General features: G+C 38.4%; 1 protein-coding gene across 2 annotated transcripts in view; it reads left to right on the plus strand.

The window, feature by feature from the left end:
- EMB (embigin) overlaps window positions 1-23,547 on the plus strand; it is a 46,299-nt gene that overhangs the window by 12,339 nt on the left and 10,413 nt on the right. The window contains exons 3-7 of one of the 2 annotated variants that reach the window (XM_053200817.1): window positions 310-399; window positions 884-973; window positions 1,456-1,545; window positions 17,893-18,076; window positions 18,309-18,397. In XM_053200817.1, the coding sequence (XP_053056792.1) occupies window positions 310-399; window positions 884-973; window positions 1,456-1,545; window positions 17,893-18,076; window positions 18,309-18,397 (543 nt within the window). The remainder of the gene's footprint in view (window positions 1-309; window positions 400-883; window positions 974-1,455; window positions 1,546-17,892; window positions 18,077-18,308; window positions 18,398-23,547) is intronic. The other variant, XM_053200819.1, reaches the window with a different exon arrangement.

Genomic DNA, 23,547 nt, shown 5'->3' on the forward strand with positions numbered 1-23,547 from the left:
CAAAGAGGGGCAATGTGCTTGGTGTGCAGGGAGGGGGCAGCTGGTCAGACGTGGGAAGGTTAAGGAAGCCTCTCTAGAAGAGGGACGCCAGAGAGGAAGGGAAGGTTCATTTTGATTGGCAGATGCTCTTACGTTTTCATCAATTCTTGCTGGTACGTCCATTCAAATCTCTGCATTGAGGAGGTCCTGGGAGACCTTTAGGCAGGGAAATGAAAGATGCTGTCAAATGAGTCAATGACAGTGCTGTGGAAAAATAAGTTTTGTTTCATCTTGATAATACTATGTAACCACCTGTTCTTTTTCTTACAGTTTCACCTTTGACAAGTCTACCCATTGAAGAAGAAAGGATAACAAAGTATTCTAACCTTTCCTTGGAGAGTCATAACATACCACCCACAGGTAAATGTATCTCATTTCAAATAATACAGCCCCCCCCCCCACCAGAGTTTTTACTTTTGATTAAGTGACTGAATTTTGCTTCATGAACTGTTAATCCCTGCTCATGGTCTGATGGGAGAAACACACCAGTACCTCATCCAATTAGAAGGGAGCATGGAGGAGTCTAAGGCAAAGAGGGCAATGTGCTTGGTGTGCAGGGAGGGGGCAGCTGGTCAGATGTGGGAAGGTTAAGGAAGCCTCTCTAGAAGAGGGACGCCAGAGAGGAAGGGAAGGTTCATTTTGATTGGCAGATGCTCTTACGTTTTCATCAATTCTTGCTGGTACATCCATTCAAATGTCTCTGCATTGAGGAGGTCCTGGGAGACCTTTAGGCAGGGAAATGAAAGATGCTCTTAAATGAGTCAATGACAGTCCTGTGGAAAAATAAGTAAAGTATTGCTTCATCTTGGTAATAATATGTAGTCACCTGATCTTTTTCTTACAGCTTCACCTTTGACAAGTCTACCCATCCAAGAAGAAATGTTGACAAAGTATTCTAACCTTTCCTTGGAGAGTCATAACATATCATTGACTGGTAAATGTACCACATTTCAAATAATACAGTGCCCCCCCCCCCCAAAGTTTTTGTGTTTGGTTAAGTGACTGCATTTTGCTTCATGAACTGTTAATCTCTGCTCATGGTCTGATGGGAGAAACACACCAGTACCTCATCCAATTAGAAGGGAGCATGTAGGAGTCTAAGGCAAAGAGGGCAATGTGCTTGGTGTGCAGGGAGGGGGCAGCTGGTCAGATGTGGGAAGGTTAAGGAAGCCTCTCTAGAAGAGGGACGCCAGAGAAGAAGGGAAGGTTCATTTTGATTGGCAGATGCTCTTACGTTTTCATCAATTCTTGCTGGTACGTCCATTCAAATGTCTGCATTGAGGAGGTCCTGGGAGACCTTTAGGCAGGGAAATGAAAGATGCTACTAAATGAGTCGATGTCAGTCCTGTGGAAAAATAAGTAAAATATTGTTTTATCTTGATAATAATATGTAGTCACCTGATCTTTTTCTTACAGCTTCACCTTTGACAAGTCTACCCATCCGAGGAGAAATGATGACAAAGTATTCTAACCTTTCCTTGGAGAGTCATAACATATCACTGACCGGTAAATGTACCACATTTCAAATAATACAGTGCCCCCCCCCAAAGTTTTTGTGTTTGATTAAGTGACTGCATTTTGCTTCATGAACTGTTAATCCCTGCTCATGGTCTGATGGGAGAAACACACCAGTACCTCATCCAATTAGAAGGGAGCATGGAGGAGTCTAAGGCAAAGAGGGCAACGTGCTTGGTGTGCAGGGAGGGGGCAGCTGGTCAGATGTGGGAAGGTTAAGGAAGCCTCTCTAGAAGAGGGACGCCAGAGAGGAAGGGAAGGTTCATTTTGATTGGCAGATGCTCTTATGTTTTCATCAATTCTTGCTGGTACGTCCATTCAAATCTCTGCATTGAGGAGGTCCTGGGAGACCTTTAGGCAGGGAAATGAAAGATGCTCCTAAATGAGTCAATGACAGTCCTGTGGAAAAATAAGTAAAGTATTCTGTGCTGAAACTCAGCTCTGCTTTCGTTTTCACAGTTTTGGATTCCAGTATTTCAAAAGTAATCTCAGATTTTTTTAAATGAGTAAGAGTAGTCTGTTTTAGTAACAATGTTAAAAGTATAACTAGAATTTAAAATACAGTGAACCCATTTATTGGGTCAATAGCATGTTTTATCCAATACCTGTCTAGTCTTTAACTGTCCTTTTGTCTTAAGAACTGTTTCTCTTTTTCTCATACAAACAGTATGCTTCCCACATCTCCCCTCTGATACTGACCTTTTTGCAGTATGTTTGCTCTGACCTTTTTTTGGAGACCATTTCTTATGACTTTGTACAACTGTTTGTTCTCAGTCTCTATTCCAGTATTTGGAATTATCCTTAATTGTAAAACGTAATCGTGTCTTGTGTTGTTACCTAATTTTTTACTTTTTGCATGTTCTACTTGTTGATTTTCTTCGTCAGATGAAATGTTTCTTCAAGACAGACCCATATGAGAACCTAAGCTTGCAAATCCTTTGACAAGCCAGGTGATGTTGGCAACATCATGCCCCTCACTTACCCAGTAAGGACCCTGAGAAAAAAAGGGTTGGTGTCCGGGAAGAGAGAAAAAAGTGGACTTTTCAGTTGGTATTGGGCTGGTTATTTACTTACTTAACCCGTTTGGAGGCTTTAACTCCTAACTACTCTTTTATTCTAATTCTTCTATTAAAACCAGTATTCCTGCCATTCGGAAGAGACCTAGCACTCACAGTGGTCTATTAGTTATCATCTGCCTTGGCTTGATCGAGCTTTAGTCAGGCTTTTTCTTCCTCCCAGGCTCCTGAACTTTGGTTTGCCCCAAGTCTGAGCAAGCACGAGGCCTGAGCACAGCCCGATCATGCTGCCTCCATCCACCAGTTTGTTCTGTTTCCCCTCAAAAGTGCCCACTGACCTGCCCCTCCCCCGCCCCACACCCCTGCTTCCTGTAAAAGGAAAGTGTTTTCTGTTTGGTTCTGAGATACTTGCAGACAGATCCAAAGTCTGGAGCATCTTCCTTACCGCAATAGACTCTTTGAATAAAATCTCTCCTTAGGTAAATCTGGATTCATTTTTATTCGACAAAAGAAAAGATTTGACGTTGATTTTGAAACAGTGGACTTTTGAGCTGGTTGCATCTTCATGTAGGTTGTTCTCATGGTTCCTGCCCATTGAAATGCTTGGTGTTAGGGACCGCCTTTACTGAAATACAGAAGTTAAGTCTGAAGATGTGTTCAAGCTCATTAGGAACCATGGGCTTTCTTCTTATTGCTGTCACTAGGATTTTTAATCCACTTTATGAGTGGAATGTTTTCATACTGTGATATTATTGTGTACTTGAACTGCACTTACATTTCTAGGTTGTCCTTATTATTTTCTCTTTCCCTCAGGCCCTTTTAGAAATGGATCTCTCTGTTAGGAGATAAAATGTTTCTTGTAGAGAGATTCAAATATAATACATTAGTTGCACATTTTGGACCATCGTGACGACACTGGCCCAGCTCCTAGCATGCTTACTTACCAAAGATGCTAGAGACTAGGGAAACACAGGATCCTGTGCCTGGAAGAATGGAAAACATGACCTTTGATTCATGGATGCCTGACCATTTACTTATTTTATGTTTTTAAAATGTTGCTAATTATTTACTTAACAGACACATGGGATTGATTGACTACAGACAGTGTATATATTTCTAAATATAATGTAGTTCAGTCCTCATAACAACTCTTTGCAGTGGGTACTATTACTATCTGCAATTTGCAGATGAGGAAAAGGAGGCACAACGAAATCAAGTGAATTGACCGAGGTCCCAGATGAGAAGTTAAAGCGTGGTTTTGAATCCAGGAAGTGTGCTGCGGGGGGCCATGCTATTAGTCAGTATATATGCTGTCTTTCTTAATGCCCAATTATCCATTTCCCTCAACAGTATTATTAAAACAGTTATACCTATTTTAAGGAAACTTACATTATTTTTGAAAATACATAAAGTTTTACAAACAATGAAAACAAATATTTTAATTACCTTATTCTTAAATACATTTGTTATAGAAGTTACATTTGTGGAGATAATGAATATATTTGCGAAAGTATAACTGATTAAGAATAAGAGGTTTTCTTTTTTTTCCCCTTTTTTTCCCCTTTTCTGATATCATTGGGCTTTTAAAACTGCTCTTTTGATAATGGACTTTTTTTTTTTACATCACTAATTTTTCCATTGTCAGTGTTTGAAATTCATTGTTTGTGTTACAGCAGTTAGAGTGTTTTCTTTATTGTTACTTTATTCTTTTTTCTTTCCCTCTGCATATTATAGTGTTTGGTATCTCAATCAATGTGTTATAGTTTAACTAAAGAAGTTAAAATCAAAACATCAGCGGGCAGTTTTCTTGACCATCCTGGTAATGTTGGGGTAGGCTCTCCCTGATGACAAATTTTATTTGCCATGTTGAAATGTTAGCAGCTGGCCTGGCAAGGTCCTGGTGAAACGGGGAGTCAGACAAAGCAGTCACTAATGGAATAGATATTTAAATTAAGGTATGGAATGAAATTTGAGAAGAGTCGTTAAGGTTGGGAAAGGAAGGTAGGCATGTTGCCTAGAGCTAGAGGCAAGAAGTCAGGGTTAGGACCTCTCAGACTCTAACCTGGTCCATGAGATTGAGAAAAAGGATTCAGGAAGAGAGAAAAAGAAATGGACTTTTTAGTCGAAAAAGAAAAAGAATAATGAGTCCCTTATATTTGGCTGCTCAGACGCCTTGTGGCAGAGAAGACCTTAGAATGATTCCGAGGAGGAGGTTCAAATGGGTGTGATGTTTCTCAGGGCCAGACTCTCAGTCATCACACCTTCTGCAGACGCTGCTGATGTACAGAGAAAAACGAAGTGAATATTAGCATTCAGAGTGACAGAAAGATATGGAAGAGGGAACCACCGTAGTGATATAAGTGGCAGTAGCTGCACTCATTCACCATGGTTTCTCATTAGCAGAAATACTGACCTTTTAAACGGGATAATTCTTTGTTGTAGGGGCAGTGGGGCTACTGGGGGGCACTGGAGGATGTTTGGTAGCATCCCTGGCCTCTACCTACTAGATTTGAGTAGCACCCACCAAGTCGTGGCAATCGAAAAGGTCTTCACACGGTGCCACCCACATGTCCCCTGGGGAGGCAAAATCTACCCAGTTGAGAACCACTGCTCTATACCTAAAGAACAGCTGTGTAACTGTGCCCCACCCTGTCAACATGAGAAGACAAATGATTTAATAATCACGTGGTTGTTAACATTGGGTGAAGAATCTAATGAAAAAGTTAGATGATGGTGGTAAGGAGCAGGGACGGGACATCCTAGCATAAGTGGGACAGGGAACCTGATAGGATATAGTCCCATCTCTTCCCTTGTCTGCTGCTTACATTCAAATCTTCCCAGTCTTTCAGAATTAAGTCAAAAGCTACATCTTCAATAAAGCACATATAGAGAAGTAGTTTCTGTTTCTCTGATATGTATTTAGCATTTTAGGTTTTTTTTTAATGTTTATTTATTTTTGACAGAAAGAGACAGAGTGTGAGCGGGAGAGGGGCAGAGAAAGAGGAAGACAGAATCAGAAGCAGGCTCCTGATAGCACAGAGCCTGACGTGGGACTCAAACTCATGAAACGAGAGATCGTGACCTGAGCTGAAGTCGAATGCTTAACTGACTAAGCCACCCAGGCACCCTTGTATTTAGCACTTTAAATTAATTTTTAATTACATAAGTAAAAGTGAGTTGATTTCCAAAAATATTGAAACATTTTGGGGCGCCTGGGTGGCTCAGTTGGTTGAGTGTCCAACTTTGGCTTAGGTCATGATCTCCCGGTTTGTGGGTTCAGGCCCTGCGTCAGGCTCTGTGTTGACAGCTCAGAGCCTGGAGCCTGTCTTGGCTTCTGTGCCTCCCTCAGTCCCTGCCCCTCCCATACTCATGCTCTGTCTCTCTCTGCCTCTCAATAATAAATAAACATTAAAAAAATATTGTAACCTTTTATTTCCAGCAATATAGTAAATTAGGGAATCTGAAAATCCTCCTACCATATCTAGAAAATTTAAAATATCTCAAACATTCTTTTAAGTATTTAGTTAAGTACACAAAAAGTAAAAACAATATCTGCCAGCCAAAACTGATGACCAGGCATCAAGTTTGTGAACTGATGTGTTGGTTTTCTTTGTGTTTGTCAACAAGGTATTTGAGTTCCAAGAGCCACAGATCTGAGAATAAGGCCTTGAATCTAAGCAAGGAGGGGAGCTCGAACTGAAAATCCCCAGAAAGCCGATCCTTCCAGAAAGGTGGAACTGAAAACCGCCAGAAAGCTATAAATACAGTGAAAAGAGGTTTGGCCTAGGAAGTGAGAAGGGGTGGGGAACAGTGGGTTAGCACCAGACCATGATTTTAGCCTTGGTTTAGCCTTGTTCTGCATCAAAAACAAAGACCCTGAGTACTCAAAGTCAAGGGCCTGCCCTCAATGAGATTTAGAGTGCACATTTACATTACTTGGATTATACAGGAGCCTGCAAGCTGAAAAATAACACAAACATGACCCTGGCAGGTATTAATTCTGCAGAGAAGCAAATGAAAAAACTTTATGGAAGGACACATCGCCTGCTCTGGCTGTGGAATCTCTACTGAGGACTTACAAGTCAGAAATACAAAATACAGTGGAGTAGTCCCCAAGACTGGGAGTCAACTGAGGAACAGCAGGATTAGATTGTCTAGAATTTTTATATCATAGAAATAGTAGGTAGAGGTATAGAAGAAGAAATATTAAAACATGAGAAAATATTACGCTATCAAAAAAAAAAAAAGACAAAGCATGTTTGAAAAATAGCCAAATAGAATTTCTGGTGTTGAAAACAACTTGTCAGAGGAAGTCAAAGCCCTTTTGCACAACCCCTGCTTCTGTCTCAAGTCTCTCGTCTCCAGGAGTAACCTCTGTTCAATGTGTGTGTGTGTGTGTGTGTGTGTGTGTGTGTGTGTGTGTGTGTGTTTGTATTCATAGAAACTATAGAGTACTGTGTGCATTGTATTGTATTCTTTAAAATTAGTGTTTTAAACCCAAATGTATTGTTCTGCATATTGCTTTCTGTTATCATTCAGTATTAATTCTTGAAGATCTAGCCATATTACATGGGCATAGCGTGTTTCTTTTACTTGTGCACACAGTATAAATATACCAGCCGTCTTAGACATTTTCCTCTCAATGTACCCCAGTTTGTTGAACTTTTATTCTATTGTAAACCGTTCAATAATGAACACTTCTTTCTACATCTCTCTCTCTGGGCATGACTGCATGTGCTCCTCTAGGGATAATACCACATAGTAGAATTGCTGAATCAGAAATTATGTGCATTTTAATTTTAATACAGACTTGCAATTTGCCCTCTAAAGTGACAGTTTACCTCTCCCTTAGTCCCATATTTGACTATAATTCTCCCTCGATCCTAACCAGCACTTGATACTATTAAACTCTTTGGTTTTTGGCAGCATGAGCGCTAAAAGCTGTATCACTTTTGTTTTAATTTGCATTTTGGAGTTGGACATACTTATATATATGTATATGTGTGTTCGTTAACATCCTGTATCCATTTATCTATTGGGCTTATATATTTTTAAATTGATGTCTGGAAGACAGCTATAAATTTTAAGTACTGATTTGTACTTTTTATTGAAATTACAAATACTGTCTCCCAGTTATCTTTAAACATTTGCATGGTGTTTTTTATTGTGAGGAAGTTTCACTGTTTTTGTTTTCTCCTATCATTTTTATAGAAGTATTTTCATAGGAGTTTTTCACCTTTCAGTTTTCAATCCATTTGAAATGTACTTTTATTTACTGTGTGTGATAGGGCACTAACTTTATTAAATTATTTTTATGTAGATAGCCATTGTCTCAACCCTCAGTATTGAATAGTTCTCCTTCTTCCTTTAGCTTTGAAACATCACCCTAATCATATTCCAAATTCCCATGTGCTATTCTGTTCCTTTATTGTTTCAATGTGTTTTGGACATTTTATAGAGTTGGGCACAGTAAGAAATGAATTTACCTTATAACCTGATTCACCACCCATGCACATGCAGCACACACACATGCACACACACTAAACAAAATGTTCATTAAGCTATGCCCACACCTAATAGTTGTGTTATACTGATAATTTCTCTTCTCTTCTAATTCATTAAAAAACAAATCTCGTGGTAACTGGTATCTTGACTTCTTGACCACTAATAGTTTCCAAGTTGCAATCCAGAAATTTTATTCCATTAATTTCTTGGTGTTTTCTAGCATCGTGAATACATTAATATTAATTTTGTGAAACATTATGATACATCTTTATATCTTTGTTCTTTTCTTTTTAATAGGTTTTCCAATGTCCTGTATTTTTACTCTTTCATGTAGATTTTTTGGAATCAAATTCCACAACAAATACTGCTTGGTTTTTGACTGATTTTTCACTGAATCTGTAGAATAATTTGGAGGGGAATGAATGATTTTCTGATATTATATTATCACCTGTGATTTAAATCTCATTCGACATAGAATATCTATTACAATTAATTCTTTTTCTTTTTAAAATATATTAAAGAAATATACCCTATGACCCAGCAATTGCACTACTACATATTTATCCAAGGGATACAGGTGTGCTGTTTTGAAGGGACACATGCACCCCCATGTTTATAGCAGCACTATCAACAATAACCAAACTATGGAAAGAGCCCAAATGTCCATTGGATGGATGAATGGATAAAGAAGATGTGGTATATATACACAATGGATTATTACTTGGCAATCAAAAACAATGAAATCTTGCCATTTGCAACTATGTGGATGGAACTGGAGGGTATTATGCTAAGTGAAATTAGTCAGAGAAAGACAAAAATCATATGACTTCACTCATATGAGGACTTTAAGAGACAAAACAGATGAACATAAGGGAAGGGAAACAAAAATAATATAAAAGCAGGGAGTGGGACAAAACATAAGAGACTCATAAATATGGAAAACAAACAGGGTTATTGTAGGGGGTGTGGGAGGGGGGATGGGCTAAATGGGTAAGGGGCACTAAGGAATCTACTCCTGAAATCCTTGTTGCACTATATGCTGACTAATTTGGATGCAAATTTAAAAAAAAAGAAAAAGAAAAATAAGAAAAGAAAAATTGTATGTATTTAGGGTGTGCGGAATACTGATTTGTTATACATATATAGTGCAATGTTGCTATAGTCAATGAATTAACATAGCATCTCACAAAGTTGGTTTTTTTGCATGATGGGCACACCTGAAATTTACTGTCTTAGCATATTTGCAGTATTCAGTACGGTGTTACTAAGTGTAGTCTTTATGCTGTACATTAGCTCTCTAGTCTTACCCTGCAGAATTGCAGCTTTGTACCTTTTGACCAGCATCTCCTCATTTCCCCCACTCCTCCAATCCCTGGTAACCATCCTTCTACTCTCTCTGCTTCTACAAGTTCAACTTTTTTCTTTCTATTTTTAGGTTCCACATAAAGTGAAACTATACAGTATTTGTCTCTTCCTGTCTGGCTTATTTCACTTAGCATAATGTCCTCCAGGTTCATCCCTGTTATCGTCAAAGGCAAAGTTTCCTTCTTTCTCACAGCTGAATAATGTTCCATCCTTTTTATCCATCCTTCTTTCTATGGGCACTTGGGTTGTTTCCACATCTTAGCTCTCGTGAACAATGCTGCAGTGAGCATGGCAGTGCTGATATCTCTTTGAAATCCTGATTTCATTTCCTTTAGGTATTTACCCAGAAATGGGATTGCTGGATCATATGGCAGTTCTGTTTTTAGTTTTTTGAGGAATCTCCATACTGTTTTCCATACTGGCTAAACCAATTTACATTCCCACTCACAGTGTACAGGAGTTCCCTTTTCTTAAGTATCTGTTGGCCGTTTGTATCTCTTCTTTCGAGAAATGTTTATTCAGCTCCTTTGCCTGTTTTTATTTTATTTTATTTTATTTTATTTTATTTTATTTTATTTCATTTCATTTCATTTCATTTCATTTCATTTCAATTCAATTCAATTCAATTTATTTATTTATTTATTTATTTATTTATTTATTTATTTATTTATTTATTTTAGAGAGAGAAATTGAGAGTGAGCAGTGGAGAGGGGCAGGGGGGAGAGAGAATCTTGAGCAGGCTCCACACTCAGTGTGGAACCCAACACGGGGCTCTATCTCATGACCTTGAGATCATGACCTAAGCCTAAATAAATCAACAGTCAGATGCTTAACCAACTGAGCCACCTGCATAGCCCTACTATACAGAAACCTATTAGTTTGCTATAGTTCCACATGTTTATATTTGTTTTTGTTGCTCATATCCATGAAATCATTGCCCACACCAATGTCAAAAAGCTTGTCCCCCAGGCCTTCTATTTCTCCAGGTTTATGATTCGGATGGAAACCAAAGTCTAGAATATGCCAAAGACCTAAGGAGGGCAGACAGCAAGAAACCCTGAAATCATCTGGTTAAGATATTGTTGCTAGTTCTGTACTCTTGATATCAATGCTCAGAGTAAAGGCACCTAGTAGATTTTTAGTACAATTGTGAATGAATGGATGAATGAAAGGCACGTAGTAGGTGTTCAGTAAATAAGTTTTGAATGAATGACTATATGAACACATACCCTATCATTGCTAGACGTTTGCCATTGCTGTGTGATTAATTTCTCAATTCTGTGTAGGGCCTTTAGTCATTCTCTCTAATTTTAAAGTCCTGGATGGGAGAATATGATTTGTCAAGTGGCCATGCCCTTACCCTCAGAGAGGTAGAAGAAATATCTGGTTTTTCGGCTTACATAGTGACTGAGGGGGCTTTGCCTCTCATTAAAACTTACATGTATGGGAATGGTATTCAGATTCTGGTTATCAAAAATATGATAATCTACTACTACAGTGTTGGATTAATTTTGTGTTAGTTATCTGGAAATAATAATAACCTGTTTTATTACTAAAACAGTTTAACTATTAGTTGTATTTTCTCTCTAACTGATATGAACAGTTATTACAGTACCTCCTATTCCTTATGTTGTATAAAAAGGTATTTAGTTGATGGATTATTACTCAATGCTATACCCTCAAATTAAAGGCTACATTGTTGAAAACAAGAAGAAATGTGCCTTTCTAAAATTCAAATGGAACCATGTCCCTTTTAAATGGTTATTTGAAATGATTTCAAGTCAGTTTAGAAAGTAGAGAAATAACCGTTATACCTGGTACTAAGTGACCAGCAGGAACTTCGTTTAATGAAGTTTAACTAACATCTTTTCTTGGCTAATTTTATCACATTTTCCATCATATTGCTGAATCTTTGAATTATGGTTGGTAAACCCGGCTTCATTTGTGTAGAAGCCATCTACATTTTCTAGTATTTCCCTGACTTTTGATGCTGCCTGCATAAAATTCCAAAAATTTTGAGACTAAGCTGTGCTTATATAACACCAGTCACATAGTTCCTAGAGCTTGAGGGATTCCAAAGGGAAGACTTGGAGACTGTGTGTGTGTGTGTGTGTGTGTGTGTGTGTGTGTGTACAGACACACATATACATACACATACATACTTTTCTTACATACATTAAAAAAAATTTTTTTAACATTTATTTATTTTTTGAGAGGCCGAGAGAGACAGAGCACAAGCAGGGGAGGGGCAGAGGGAGAGGGAGGCACAGAATCTGAAGCAGGCTCCAGGCTCTGAGCTGTCAGCACAAAGCCCGACGTGGGGCTCGAACCCACAAGCTGTGAGATTATGACCTGAGCCAAAGTCACATACCCAACCGACTAAGCCACCCAGGTGCCCCTTATTATATACTTTTTAAATATACATTTTATACTCAGGTTAGGCTTATACCCATTTAGGTTTCTTGTGCATGTTGGTGAGTTTCTGTTCTAAGGTTATGGAATTCAGGAGCCACATATATTTTATTATTTATTTATTTATTTAATTTTATTTTTTAATTTACATCCAAGTTAGCATATAGTGCAATAATGTTTTCAGGAGTAGATGCCAGTGATTCATCCCCTATCTATAACACCCAATGCTCATCCCAAGTGTCTTCCTTAATGCCCCTTACCATTTAGCCCATCCCCCCACCCACAGCCCCTCCAGCAACCCTCAGTTTGTCCTCTGTATTTAAGATTCTCTTATATTTTGTCCCCCTCCCTGTTTTTATATTATTTTTGCTTTCCTTCCTTTATGTTCACCTGTTTTGTATCTTAAATTCCACATATGAATGAAGTCATATGATATTTGTCTTTCTCTGACTAATTTCACTTAGCATAATATCCTCTAATTCCATCCACGTAGTTACAAATGGCAAGATTTCATTGTTTTTGATTGCCAAGTAATACTCCAGTGTGTGTGTGTGTGTGTGTGTGTGTGTATACCACATCTTCTTTATCCATTCATCCATCGATGGACATTTGGGCTCTTTCCATACTTTGGCTATTGTTGATAGTGCTGCTATAAACATGGGGGTGTGTGTGTCCCTTCGAAACAGCACACCTGTATCCCTTGGATAAATGCCTAGTAGTGCAGTTGCTGGGTCATAGGGTAGTTCTGTTTTTAACTTTTTGAGGAACCTCCATACTGTTTTCCAGAGTGGCTGCACCAGCTTGCTTTCCCACCAGCAGTGCAAAAGAGATCCTCTTTCTCTGCATCCTTGCCGACATCTGTTGTTGCCAGAGTTGCTAATGTTAGCCACTCTGACTAGTGTGAGGTAGTATCTTACTGACAAACCATGTGTATTTTAGACTCTATCACATCAGTATTGTGCTGATCAGATGGCATCTAAATAACAGATGCAGAGAAAAAAAATGATCATGATTCTTTACTTCAATATGAAATTTAATTTGGGAAGAGCTGAAAATTACAAGAAGCAAGGAGCAATTTTCTTGTGTTACTGTACAAATTTTGAATAGGAAGTTTAAGATACCATATTTTATTCTTATTCAGAGGAATTGTTTCATAAAGTCAGTTAAACTCCATACAGTAAGAAGCATCATATAAATGGAGCTACAAAATGTTAAAAATAGGAATCCGTTTTGTGTACAGATGTTGGCCTCATGTTAGAGTGGCCTTCTGACAATTTCTGTCAGGATTCTAAATGTTCCATCTATATTTTAGGATGTAACATGGGACCTCATTGACATCTACAGTAAAATAAAGAAGAGCCCTATATTTCCTATCTCTGCCCCAGTCAGAATTGTCCCATTTTACCAGTTTTTTTATGTTGTGGTACATTTAACTCTTGCAAATAAAAGTTACTGCTTTTAAAGCATGTTTGGAAACACTGTCTTATGCAAGAAATTTCAGTTTGCCCTTTTCACTTTTCTATAGAAGAACAAAGTAGACTTTTATTTTGAGTGATACGATTCCTAAATAGACCCATTAAGGTCCTACTGTTGTCATTTCTCTGAAGATTTCAAATTGCTTAAATGTCCATATACTTAAAAACTTTTAATTATGAAAATAAAAGAGAATTAGGAAAATAAGAGACAGATGTAAATTACCATTTGACTTTAAGAACAGCCTTTTAAAAATATAGTTCAGAAATTGAGCAATTGGGTATAGTCTTAGAAATGTTGATTTCATGGATGTTTTTGCAACACTCCAAAATAGCAGAAATACATTGCAGTTGTGGTTTTGGGGAAGTTGAAACATTGTCCATTGAGTTCAATGGACATATTAGTTTGTTGGCTAACTACAAAATAGAGGCAAAACTTTTTACATATTTTTGATCTTCTGATAGGAAAGCAAGCTGCAGAAGCTTCTGCGAAGTATTACAAGAAGCAGGGAGGTGACAAGGAAGGCTGAGAAACTGGCCTGACACAAAGAAAGGCTACACGCATTCAGTTGAAAGTGTGAATGTTTAAAGTATGTTGATCACACCATCTGTCATCACATTGCTATGTTGCTGCATTATAAGTTTATTTCATCTTTTATTCATATTTTCTTTCATTTAAGATCGCAGTTTAATAGTTTGAAAGTGATGAGGAAGCGCATTCCATTATCATAAGAATTTCGTATCTTTGAGAGTCGGTACACATCATTGGTTGTAAGAATCCGAACCCGGCCACACCTAATTTTGTATTAACATCTGTCGTTGTCTTGATATGTGATCTAGAGAAAGATGGGTAACCTTCCTTTGCCTCAGCTTCCTCATCTGTGAAGTAGGAATGATAAAAATGGTACTTATGTCATAGAACTGCTATAAAGATGGAATGATGTGAAAAATACATAACTTTAGGTAACACATAGCTTTTGTTATATTCCCCAGTGAGATAAATGGTGAGAGGAACTTAAGTGGGGGAATTATTCAGCAATTAATATATTACTAACATTTACCCCATGATAGCTCATTTAATTCTTTCTGCGGTCTCAGGAAATATGTATTGTGCCATTTTACAATTGAGGAAACTGAGGTGTCCAACATGAAGATACTTTGTATTGCCCTGTCAGCAACGTCAGGCAAGGAACCTGACACTGGGCTGCTGCCTTGTGAAATGGGGGTGAAAATTCATATTCTAACTTCCTAATGTTGGAAGGCTCCAAGGAGCCACACCACTGAAAAGACTGAAAAGACCGCGGTGTCCCGGAGTCACCTTCTGGAATGTAGTGCTGCCATGTCTTCTCGCGAGTCCTCCCGCAAGAAAGATAGTCTGTCGTCAGCCCCACGAGGTGCCAGGGAAATAATGCAAGGGTCAAAATAGCCTTCTCTGGGTGCTCCGGCCTCTCGGGCCTCTGGCAGCTCGATGGCCTGCAGCTCCAAGGCCTGGGACTCCTCATTCTGAGCAGGGGTGCCTTGCCAGCATAAACTCTGCTGAGCAGAGGCCAGCAGTAATGACTGACACTCAGCTTAGCCCTGGGGAAAAGACTCACAGAAATCTCCAAAGACTTTGTCCCTGAAGCAACAAGTGAGCAGTTTTGCAGGATGTGAAAGAATTTTCAGTAGACGCGCCTTGGACATTTTGACCTCCTGTGGCCCCTTCCTTCTCTGTAAGTTAAGATTTCCTGTCACACAGCAGCACGGAGATAAAGCAAACTAGCTGAGCTTTCTAAGGATCCCTGAAGGACCAGCAAAGACCATAACTGCTATGAGCAAATGCTGAAGAAATGCAGACCCCTCCAGATGGGTGCAGTCATTCAGTATTTGTCCTTCCATGGCTGGCTTAGTTCACTTGTGGTTGGTGTCCTTGGGGTCCATCCATGTTGTTGCATGTTGCCAATTTCCATCTCTTTTGGTGGAAATTGATTCCATCTTTTGATTTCCACCTCTCTCTGTCTCTCTCTCTCTCTCTCAGAGTAAATAAAATACATTTTAAAATGTTTTTAAAAATCCAGGATACCAAGGTGACATATTTTGAGGGGAGTGTGTCCTGAATCACCTCAAAGGCATAAATTAAAAGTGGCTGGAGACAACTGGACAACTCTGATTTGCATTTCAGAGGTGGAATCCACTGAACTCTCCCATATGTGATTCAGTGTTGTGGGTCAGGGGAAGAGAAGGCTAATGCATCTCCCTTGGATATATTGAGTTTGAAGCACCTGCAGGATATCTAGGTTTAGATGCTCAGTAGACACCCAGAGCTATGGACATGGGGATCCAGAAGCAAGTCTGGAATGGAGCTAAGAGTTTTGTGAATAAAGGATATTAGAGATAATAGTTGAATCCAACATGGGAGTGTCAAATTGAAAAGGAAAGGGGCCAGAGAGCAAAGTCCCAAGGGATAGCACATTTATGGGTAGTTGGAGGAGTTTGTGTGGCCAGCAAAGTATTAAAATCCTGAAATAGAAGCAAGGGAAAGAGAATTTCAAGGCATATGTAGTCCCTGGCAATGGCTGATACTTGGGAGACATTAAATAAAACATGAGCTGTGAAAAGAGGTAGTCAGGTTAAACAACACCATTTTTAACCTATGGTAAAGCACTTTTTGTAATGTGGTAATAAGATACCAGAATATGCTATATTGGGTGAAGGCAGAGACTGTGTAGAGAACTCCTTTATGAAATTGACCAGTGAAGTAAATTTCTTCATTTGACAGAGACAGGACTAACTTTTAAGGGTACCCCAGAGCTAAAGGCGAATGAGGAACAGAAGACAGAAGCTTAGGACCGAATCTAAAAAATCTTAAAACATTGTCTCATGCTTACTAGTACCTAGTCTTATTTTTGGTGTACTCAGAAAATGAGCCAAAACGTGTAAATTCCTTCAGTTTGTCTGACTCAGTTTTTTTCCCTGTATAACTGAATGTTGTTAAGATCTGTTTATACCTAGGTGTTTTTGTTTTTGTTTTTGTTTTTTACTCAGCACTCTTGTAATTCCGAGAGCAGTTATTTCAAGCTTGTGCTCACCAAGCACCTCACACTACCTGTGCTACCTTTGCACCTGGTCATTGCTTAAGGAAGCATTTCTGTAAAGTTTTAAGTGGAATTAAAAGTGATGTTATGCTACTTAGGTTCTCTTTTTTCTTTTCCACATTTTTGGCTCTGCCTTCTGCTTTTAGTGATACCACGCTACTGAGCATGAGATTGAGAAACGTGTTTATATAAGGCAGTGCCCTCCCACAAACACAACCCTTTACTTCCCTTTAAGAGTAACCAGCACTACTCTGATTTTTATACAGTCACAGCCTTGGTTTTTAAAATTGTTTTATTACGCAGGTGTACATCCCTAAATATTACAGGTTGGTCTTAGTTCCTTTTCTAAAGGCGTGTTTTTAAAGTATCTTTTTATTTTTAGGTTCGTTTCTTTCTCTTTTCTAATTTATCAGTTGACAAAACCAGATCATTCGTCTTGTAGAGTTTTCTCACACTCCAGATTTTGTTGATCACTTTCACGGGGTGCAGTTTAACATGTTTTTCCCATCCTCTGTATTTCCTGTAAACTGGTAGATGGATCTAGAGACTTCGTTTCAGGACCCTCTCCCCCTTTATTTTATTTTATATTTTGGGACAAAAGTACAGCTTAGGTAATGGGGTGTTCCTCCCCAAGGGACACACAATTGTGTGTTGGGGAGGGTTGCGGCAATTCATGCAAAATGCCCAGATCTGCGACATCATCGTGTCAGATTTCTAGAGTTTCTTCATTCATTTGCTGGATACCGATACATTCTTGTCAGAACTACAAAGAACATGATTCCTGAAAGGAGTCCCAACAGTTACTTCATTCTCTCCCTTAGGTTTCCTTTGTTTTTGCAGTTGGACTGTTTCTGTGCTATCAGCATAAAGCACTCCTTTATACAGTGCTCATTCCCTATATCCTTGTCAGCTAGAGATTTTAAAATTAACATCATAGCCTTAGGCTTTTGCTATTCTGTCAATGTAACAAACCCTTTCTTCAGCTGTGACAATGAAAAAGATTAATATAGGAAACCTAATCTATGTTGACAGAGGAATAATTCTTCAAAGGAATGTTACATTAAGAAACTATTGAGGCACCCGGGTGGCTCAGTCGGTCTGCGTCTGACTTTGGCTCATTTCATGGTCTCATGGTTCATGGGTTTGAGCCCCACATCGGGCTCTGTGCTGACAGTTCAGAACCTGGAGCCTGCTTCAGATTCTGTGTCTCCCTCTTTTTCTGCTCCTCCCCCACTCATGCTCTGTCTCTCTCTCTCTCTCCCTCTCTCTCTCTCAAAATTAAGTAAACATTAAAAAAAAAGGTTGATAGAGCATTGTTATTGATTACTTAAAACTGCTTTATATATATATATATACATATATATACATACATATATATATAAGTATATGTATATATATACATATATATGTATATATATATATATATATATTGGGTCTCCCCTAAGTGTAACTTTACAACTTTTTTTTTTCTTGGTTTTCTTTTGTGGCTAATAGAACATTCCAATGTACCGGTGGAAAAAAATATCACTTTAGAAAGACCTTCTAATATAGAACTCACATGCCAAATCACAATATCTAGGGGTGTGAATTCAGTAAATGTGACTTGGAAAAAAGGTGATGAACTACTTGAGAATTATCTCACCAATGCAACAGGATGCATCCTGTATGCCCAGTACATGTAAGTATGTAAAATTTTAACCTGCATGGCTAGATGAAATTTGTTAACTTCTTAACATTTTTGCTGACTGGGCATTCTTTCCTTTGCTGTCTCTTGAAAGTTATGCTAATGTTCTATTTTGCATATTTACGGGACTGTTTCTATTTTAGAATTTTGACTGAATGCTAAGTCTTTTTCAGTTTGATCAAGAAGTGTTTTGAGAACTAAGTCTATATTAACAAATTCTCTTTAGGTTTACCATCATTAATAGCAAACAAATGGGAAGCTATTCTTGTTTCTTTGGAGGAGAAAAGGAACAAAGAGGTACATTTAACTTCAAAGGTCAGTACTAATAATTTATAGAGTGATAATTTCAGCATTAAATTTTTAAAATTCTAAATATCCAAATATTTAACTTATCATTAAAGCACTAAACATAATGAGCTGAGAGAAAATCATATGCTTTTCACTGAATCCTAAGTTGTGACCTTAAAAATGGAGCTTCCCATTCTTCCCAGTGGTAGACTTTGTGTTTCCCAATCGACTTGCCATCCAGCCTCCCTCCCCTAGATTAAAGCACAAATTTTAGTTTGAAAGATTGGGGTGCCAGGTTATTTGCAAGTCATAACAGTCTCTTGAGTTCATTTATTTTTTTCATTTGCTTAGCCCACTAAACTCAGAGCTTTTATACTATCCCTCTAGGTATCTGTTATTGCACCCCTGGACTGTGAGAATGCGATCTGGTGTTATGTATCTATCAGTGGCTGCAGGACTTAGGGGTTTCATGGATCCATAACATTTAAAAATAATATGGAGATACACAAAGGGTTGCCTGTTTTTGGTCTCCTCAAATAAGGACACACTCCAGAATACAATCCATAGTACTCTCCTGTGGTACAAACAAAGGAAAATCAGAGTATTTTACTTTACTATCATTAAACCAAAACCTTAAAGGTCTCAATCTCATAATAAAGACTGATCTTTGAGTTGGATAATTATCTTCATGAAAAACCCCTATTTTGTGATTGATTCGTGAACCACAATGTCCATGCTAGTATTTGGGAAATGTGGTCTGTTGCCATATTCACTATTTTGGGCTTTGCTTTACATTAATTTCCCAGGGTACATGAGAAATTGTTGTCTACTTTTCCTGAAAATTTTGAAGTCCGGCTAGCTGCTCTGACAAAATATGGATACCGTCTCCAAAGCCCCATCAATAGCAGAATGGCCTTCTTCAGTATTGTCTTGATTTAAGATGGTTTGCTCCTACATCCCTCCCTGTATTCCCTCTATACTCACAGATTCGTTTCCTTCATGTGGTTTTGTAAATGTTCCTACTCGGTAAATGTAATAAATCCTTGTGTTCATGCAATTTGGTCTCTGCAAAGGCAGAAACTATTACCATCCTTTGATTATTTGATCATGGACATTCTCTCTTAACCTCTTTTCCTCTGTTTGCTTAATTTAATTTAGTAAAGGATAGATACACTATACATTTCCTTCTCTTATTCCCTTCCTTCCCTTGTCTTTGTCTCTCCTTCCTCTTCCCCCTCACCCAGTCCCCTTTCCCTTCCTTCCTTCCTAATGAGCTAAAAGAATATTAAACACATACACATACACACAATCCTAGTAAACATTTTATTGAGTCTCCCTTCAATGTGTAAAGAAATCCTATAGTTTTGAGGAAATACTCATCAAATCTTCAGGCTTAAAATGATTCCAGGAGATTCAATTTTAAAAATTGCTTCCCCCCCCCTCCTAAATAGTACTGTTTTCTAAAAATATGTACTAGTGGGGCACCTGGGTGGCTCAGTTGGTTAAGCGTCCGACTTCAGCTCAGGTCGTGATCTCATGGTTTGTGAGTTTGATCCCCGCATCAGGCTTTGTGCTCAGAGCCTGGAACCTGCTTCAGATTCTGTGTCTCCCTCTCTCTCTGTCTCTCCCCCTCTCTCACTCTGTCTCTTTCTCTCTCTCTCAAAAATAAATAAATATTTAAAAAATAAAACAAAATAAATAAAAATATGTACTTGTAATGCCTGTTCAGAATTTAAATATTGAATATATCATGCTTTTTCCTATCAGCTCTCTTATAATAAATTACTTAAATTATTATTTAGTAGTGATTTCTCCTGCCTCTAATGTGAAGATGAACAGAAGCATTTTACTCTTCAATGTGCCAATACACTTAATGCTGAGTGTTCTTGTAGAAGGCCTCTGGATTCCATATCTATTTTGTGATATCTAGGCTAATTCTGGCTGGTCTCCGGAGCACCAACACAAGGCCTAGGTTTGAAATCAAATGCTTGAGGAATGCATAGAGCCACTGAATATTTACTATTTTTTTTCTTTTTATAGTATTCTTAAAGTAGTTTAGTTCAGTTTATTAGTCTTTAATGCCCACTTATCATTAATGTAACTTTTAAGTATCTACTGTATCCTGAAGTTATTTAGAAATTTAATAAGTTCGGGCTTTCCAGATCTTCTTTGGTAAAATAATAATTTCCTTTAATTCATCTAGATTGAATATTGCTTGGAGGAGAAATTATATTTGATTACAATTTCAAGGCATCTGCAGAATAATTCATTCATATTAGTTATTATGTAGTTAGATATATAAGATACATATTTTTATAAATATCCTACTATATTATGTCTCCACATGGCTTGTTTGTGGTTCTTCCTAAGAAGAAGGGTTGTTTTTCCTTAGCAATGCTACAGCTGAGTGTGGTTGAAAAGGCTTTTTTATCCTCTGCTTTAAATCCAGCCAAAAAACGCATTCTGCTCTTGACTATATGAGTCAACTATAGGGTATGTGCCTGAGTCCTCAGAACAGTTCATCTGCAAAATCCCTGCTTTGGCCTTTATGGGAGCGGGTTGGTTTATTACCACAAGACTGTAAAAAGGCTTCAACATCACTGATTAGTATAAAGCAAACTGTGTGTTTGGCTGTTGATGCCGGTACAGGCGAGAGAGCAAAGTCATCCTGGAAGCTTGCAAGTGCTGATATGTCAGTGATTACTTTTCCCTCAAGAAAGATGAATGAATGCTGGTCTATGCTGTTCCTCGGCAGTGGGTCAAGTATTCCGACATAGTTGCTGAAAACTTCTACGATATTCATTAATGTTAAAATCTCGTAGTAGAAAGATGCAGAAATTTGGTTGGTAAAGGACAAGTAATAGCACATAGAACTTTTTAGAAGTCATGGTGAGATTTTAACAGTACCAAATACTGCAAAACCTGTCTTGGAGTGGCCATCTGCCTTTACTAGGAAGTTTCCAAGGAGTCAAAGTATGGAAGAGTAGCATAATAGAGTCAGTTGGAACTTCAGCTTCAAACCCTGGTGTTGAAGTCTAGTTAGCTATCTTCAACTATGGGAAAGGATCTTTTTCCTAATTTGATAATATCTTAATGTCTTTGAGCCCAAAATGACACAAGCTGATTTTTTTCTAGTCCATGAATATGCAAATATAAATCTCTCACCTTACAACTCCATTGGGGTTTTACTGTCACCAGGTACATCCCAGACTGCATCTTATTAGACATGAGTTTGAATTAGCAATTTTGCCATCTTCAAACTTGGGATTCTTCCATTCCCAAGACTCTCACCTGTCCTGCTTTATCCAAAGTTTCAGAAGGTCAACAGAACACATTCGACTACTGTATCACTGTCCTTTGCATAAATATTTCCAAACATAAGTAGCAGCCCACAACCAACTGTGACCTCTGGAGAAGTTCAAACAAATTCATGTTTCCTGACCATAGTGCATTTTATTATTTAGATCCATACTGCTGTTATCAGCCATATAAAGCATAGCAGAGCAGTGGTTCATGTCCTCTTGGTCATGAGTCTAGGGGATAGTCAAGAAAACAGAGGAGATGAAAAGAAAATAGAATTTTGCTTTTGTTTCCCTGTAGCATCACTAAGTCACTGCACAGTTAGTTGTCTGCTGTCTGTACCCTGATCTTAGCATTTCATTGGAATGATTTAGCAGCAGAGCTGTATGTTCCTCACCCAAACCTCATAAAATATCCCAGATTTTCTTGAAAATCCCCTTTCAGCTACCAGTCATGCTTTCCAACCCTGTGCCTCTTAGAGGCCTACTGAAAAACAGTGTTTTTCTGCCATGTTTCTTCCCCCAAATGTTGCCTTTCTTCCACTTTTGATTCTTAGCTTACAGGTAGATTTCAATATTTTGATCTTATTTCAACACGGATTTTCCCAATAAAGCATGTCCTAATGAATTTCCAGAAAGAATCATGCTGAGGTTGAGAACCAGGAAAAGTATCTGGGATAGGAGATCAACAAACAAGGAAAGCAGACACTGTGCCCTTGACTAGTGGCCAACACAACTGGTTTCAAAGTCTGCCTTCAAAGCAGTGTTTGTTTTGAGGCGAGCCTAGCCTAGCTCTAGGAGTAACTATAACAGAGCTGCACTACTGAAAAACAGTGCCAGATATATACATGTTGTACCTTTTCATGTGGAACTCAAGAAGTGTGGCTCTGCTTCGTCTGAGATTTGGAAGGAGCCTCGTGGCTTCCAAAAAGAATCCTTATTTTAGCCAAGCTCAAATCTCTGCTTCATTTATAAGTCTTTAGTTGAGGCCTCACCTGAAGTAGGGTTGATCTTTCCAAGAGCTTCTGTGTTCTCATACTTCATTTAAGAATAAAGCCACACCAGGTGTTGGACATACTGGGATGAAGTATGATTAGGAAGTGATCTTGAATTGATAGATCGTGTTTTGTCAGAAGGCCCACAAATAACTTCATTCTCACTTGGTCCAGTCATTCCTTCTCACAGCAAAATCTCAAATAAGAAAATATACACAAAAAAGGGATGGTCAAGCAAAGTAACAGTTTGTTATTGGCCAGTCTTGGCCACAAACCTTGCTGAAATTCTTGGAAGCCTATGCCACATGGAAGGCTTCTCTTTTCTCAATTAGATTGTACTGACCTTCAACTAAAGCAGAGCCATATATTCCTTCTCAGCCCAAGGTCCATTTGGTCTTTACTACCAAGACAAGAGTATATAGCCTCCTGAGCCGGAAAAAAACATGCTGAGCATGAGGCTATGGTATTTATACTTCCAAATTTCTATCCCTGAAGAACAGGGCCTGATCAGTGCCCTGGACCATGACCAATACAGGATAATCCTCCTCTTTAGGACTGGGAAGCTGGAGGGCTGGATGGAAGAAGGGAACTTCTATTGAGGTCACCAGGGGCTTCAGTCCAGGCTTCTATAGCCACCAACTCCAGTGTCTAGTGAGGAAGCTGGATCTACCATAAGAAAAACAAAACAGAACAAAATGTCCTATGGTTCAGCATAATGTAGTCCTGTAACATCTTGACACTGAAAAGTATGGTCTTCTCAAGAATTAAAATACAGGTGTGTTAATATCAGGACAGATGGTCAATCTATTCTCTTAGATCCTAGAGTTGCTTCCAGTTTTCTTATATTGGTTATTTTCCTGCATTAGAGTGGGCTCTCCAGGTC

Source organism: Acinonyx jubatus, chromosome A1 (genome assembly GCF_027475565.1).
Source record: "Acinonyx jubatus isolate Ajub_Pintada_27869175 chromosome A1, VMU_Ajub_asm_v1.0, whole genome shotgun sequence".
NCBI classification, from domain to species: domain Eukaryota; kingdom Metazoa; phylum Chordata; class Mammalia; order Carnivora; family Felidae; genus Acinonyx; species Acinonyx jubatus.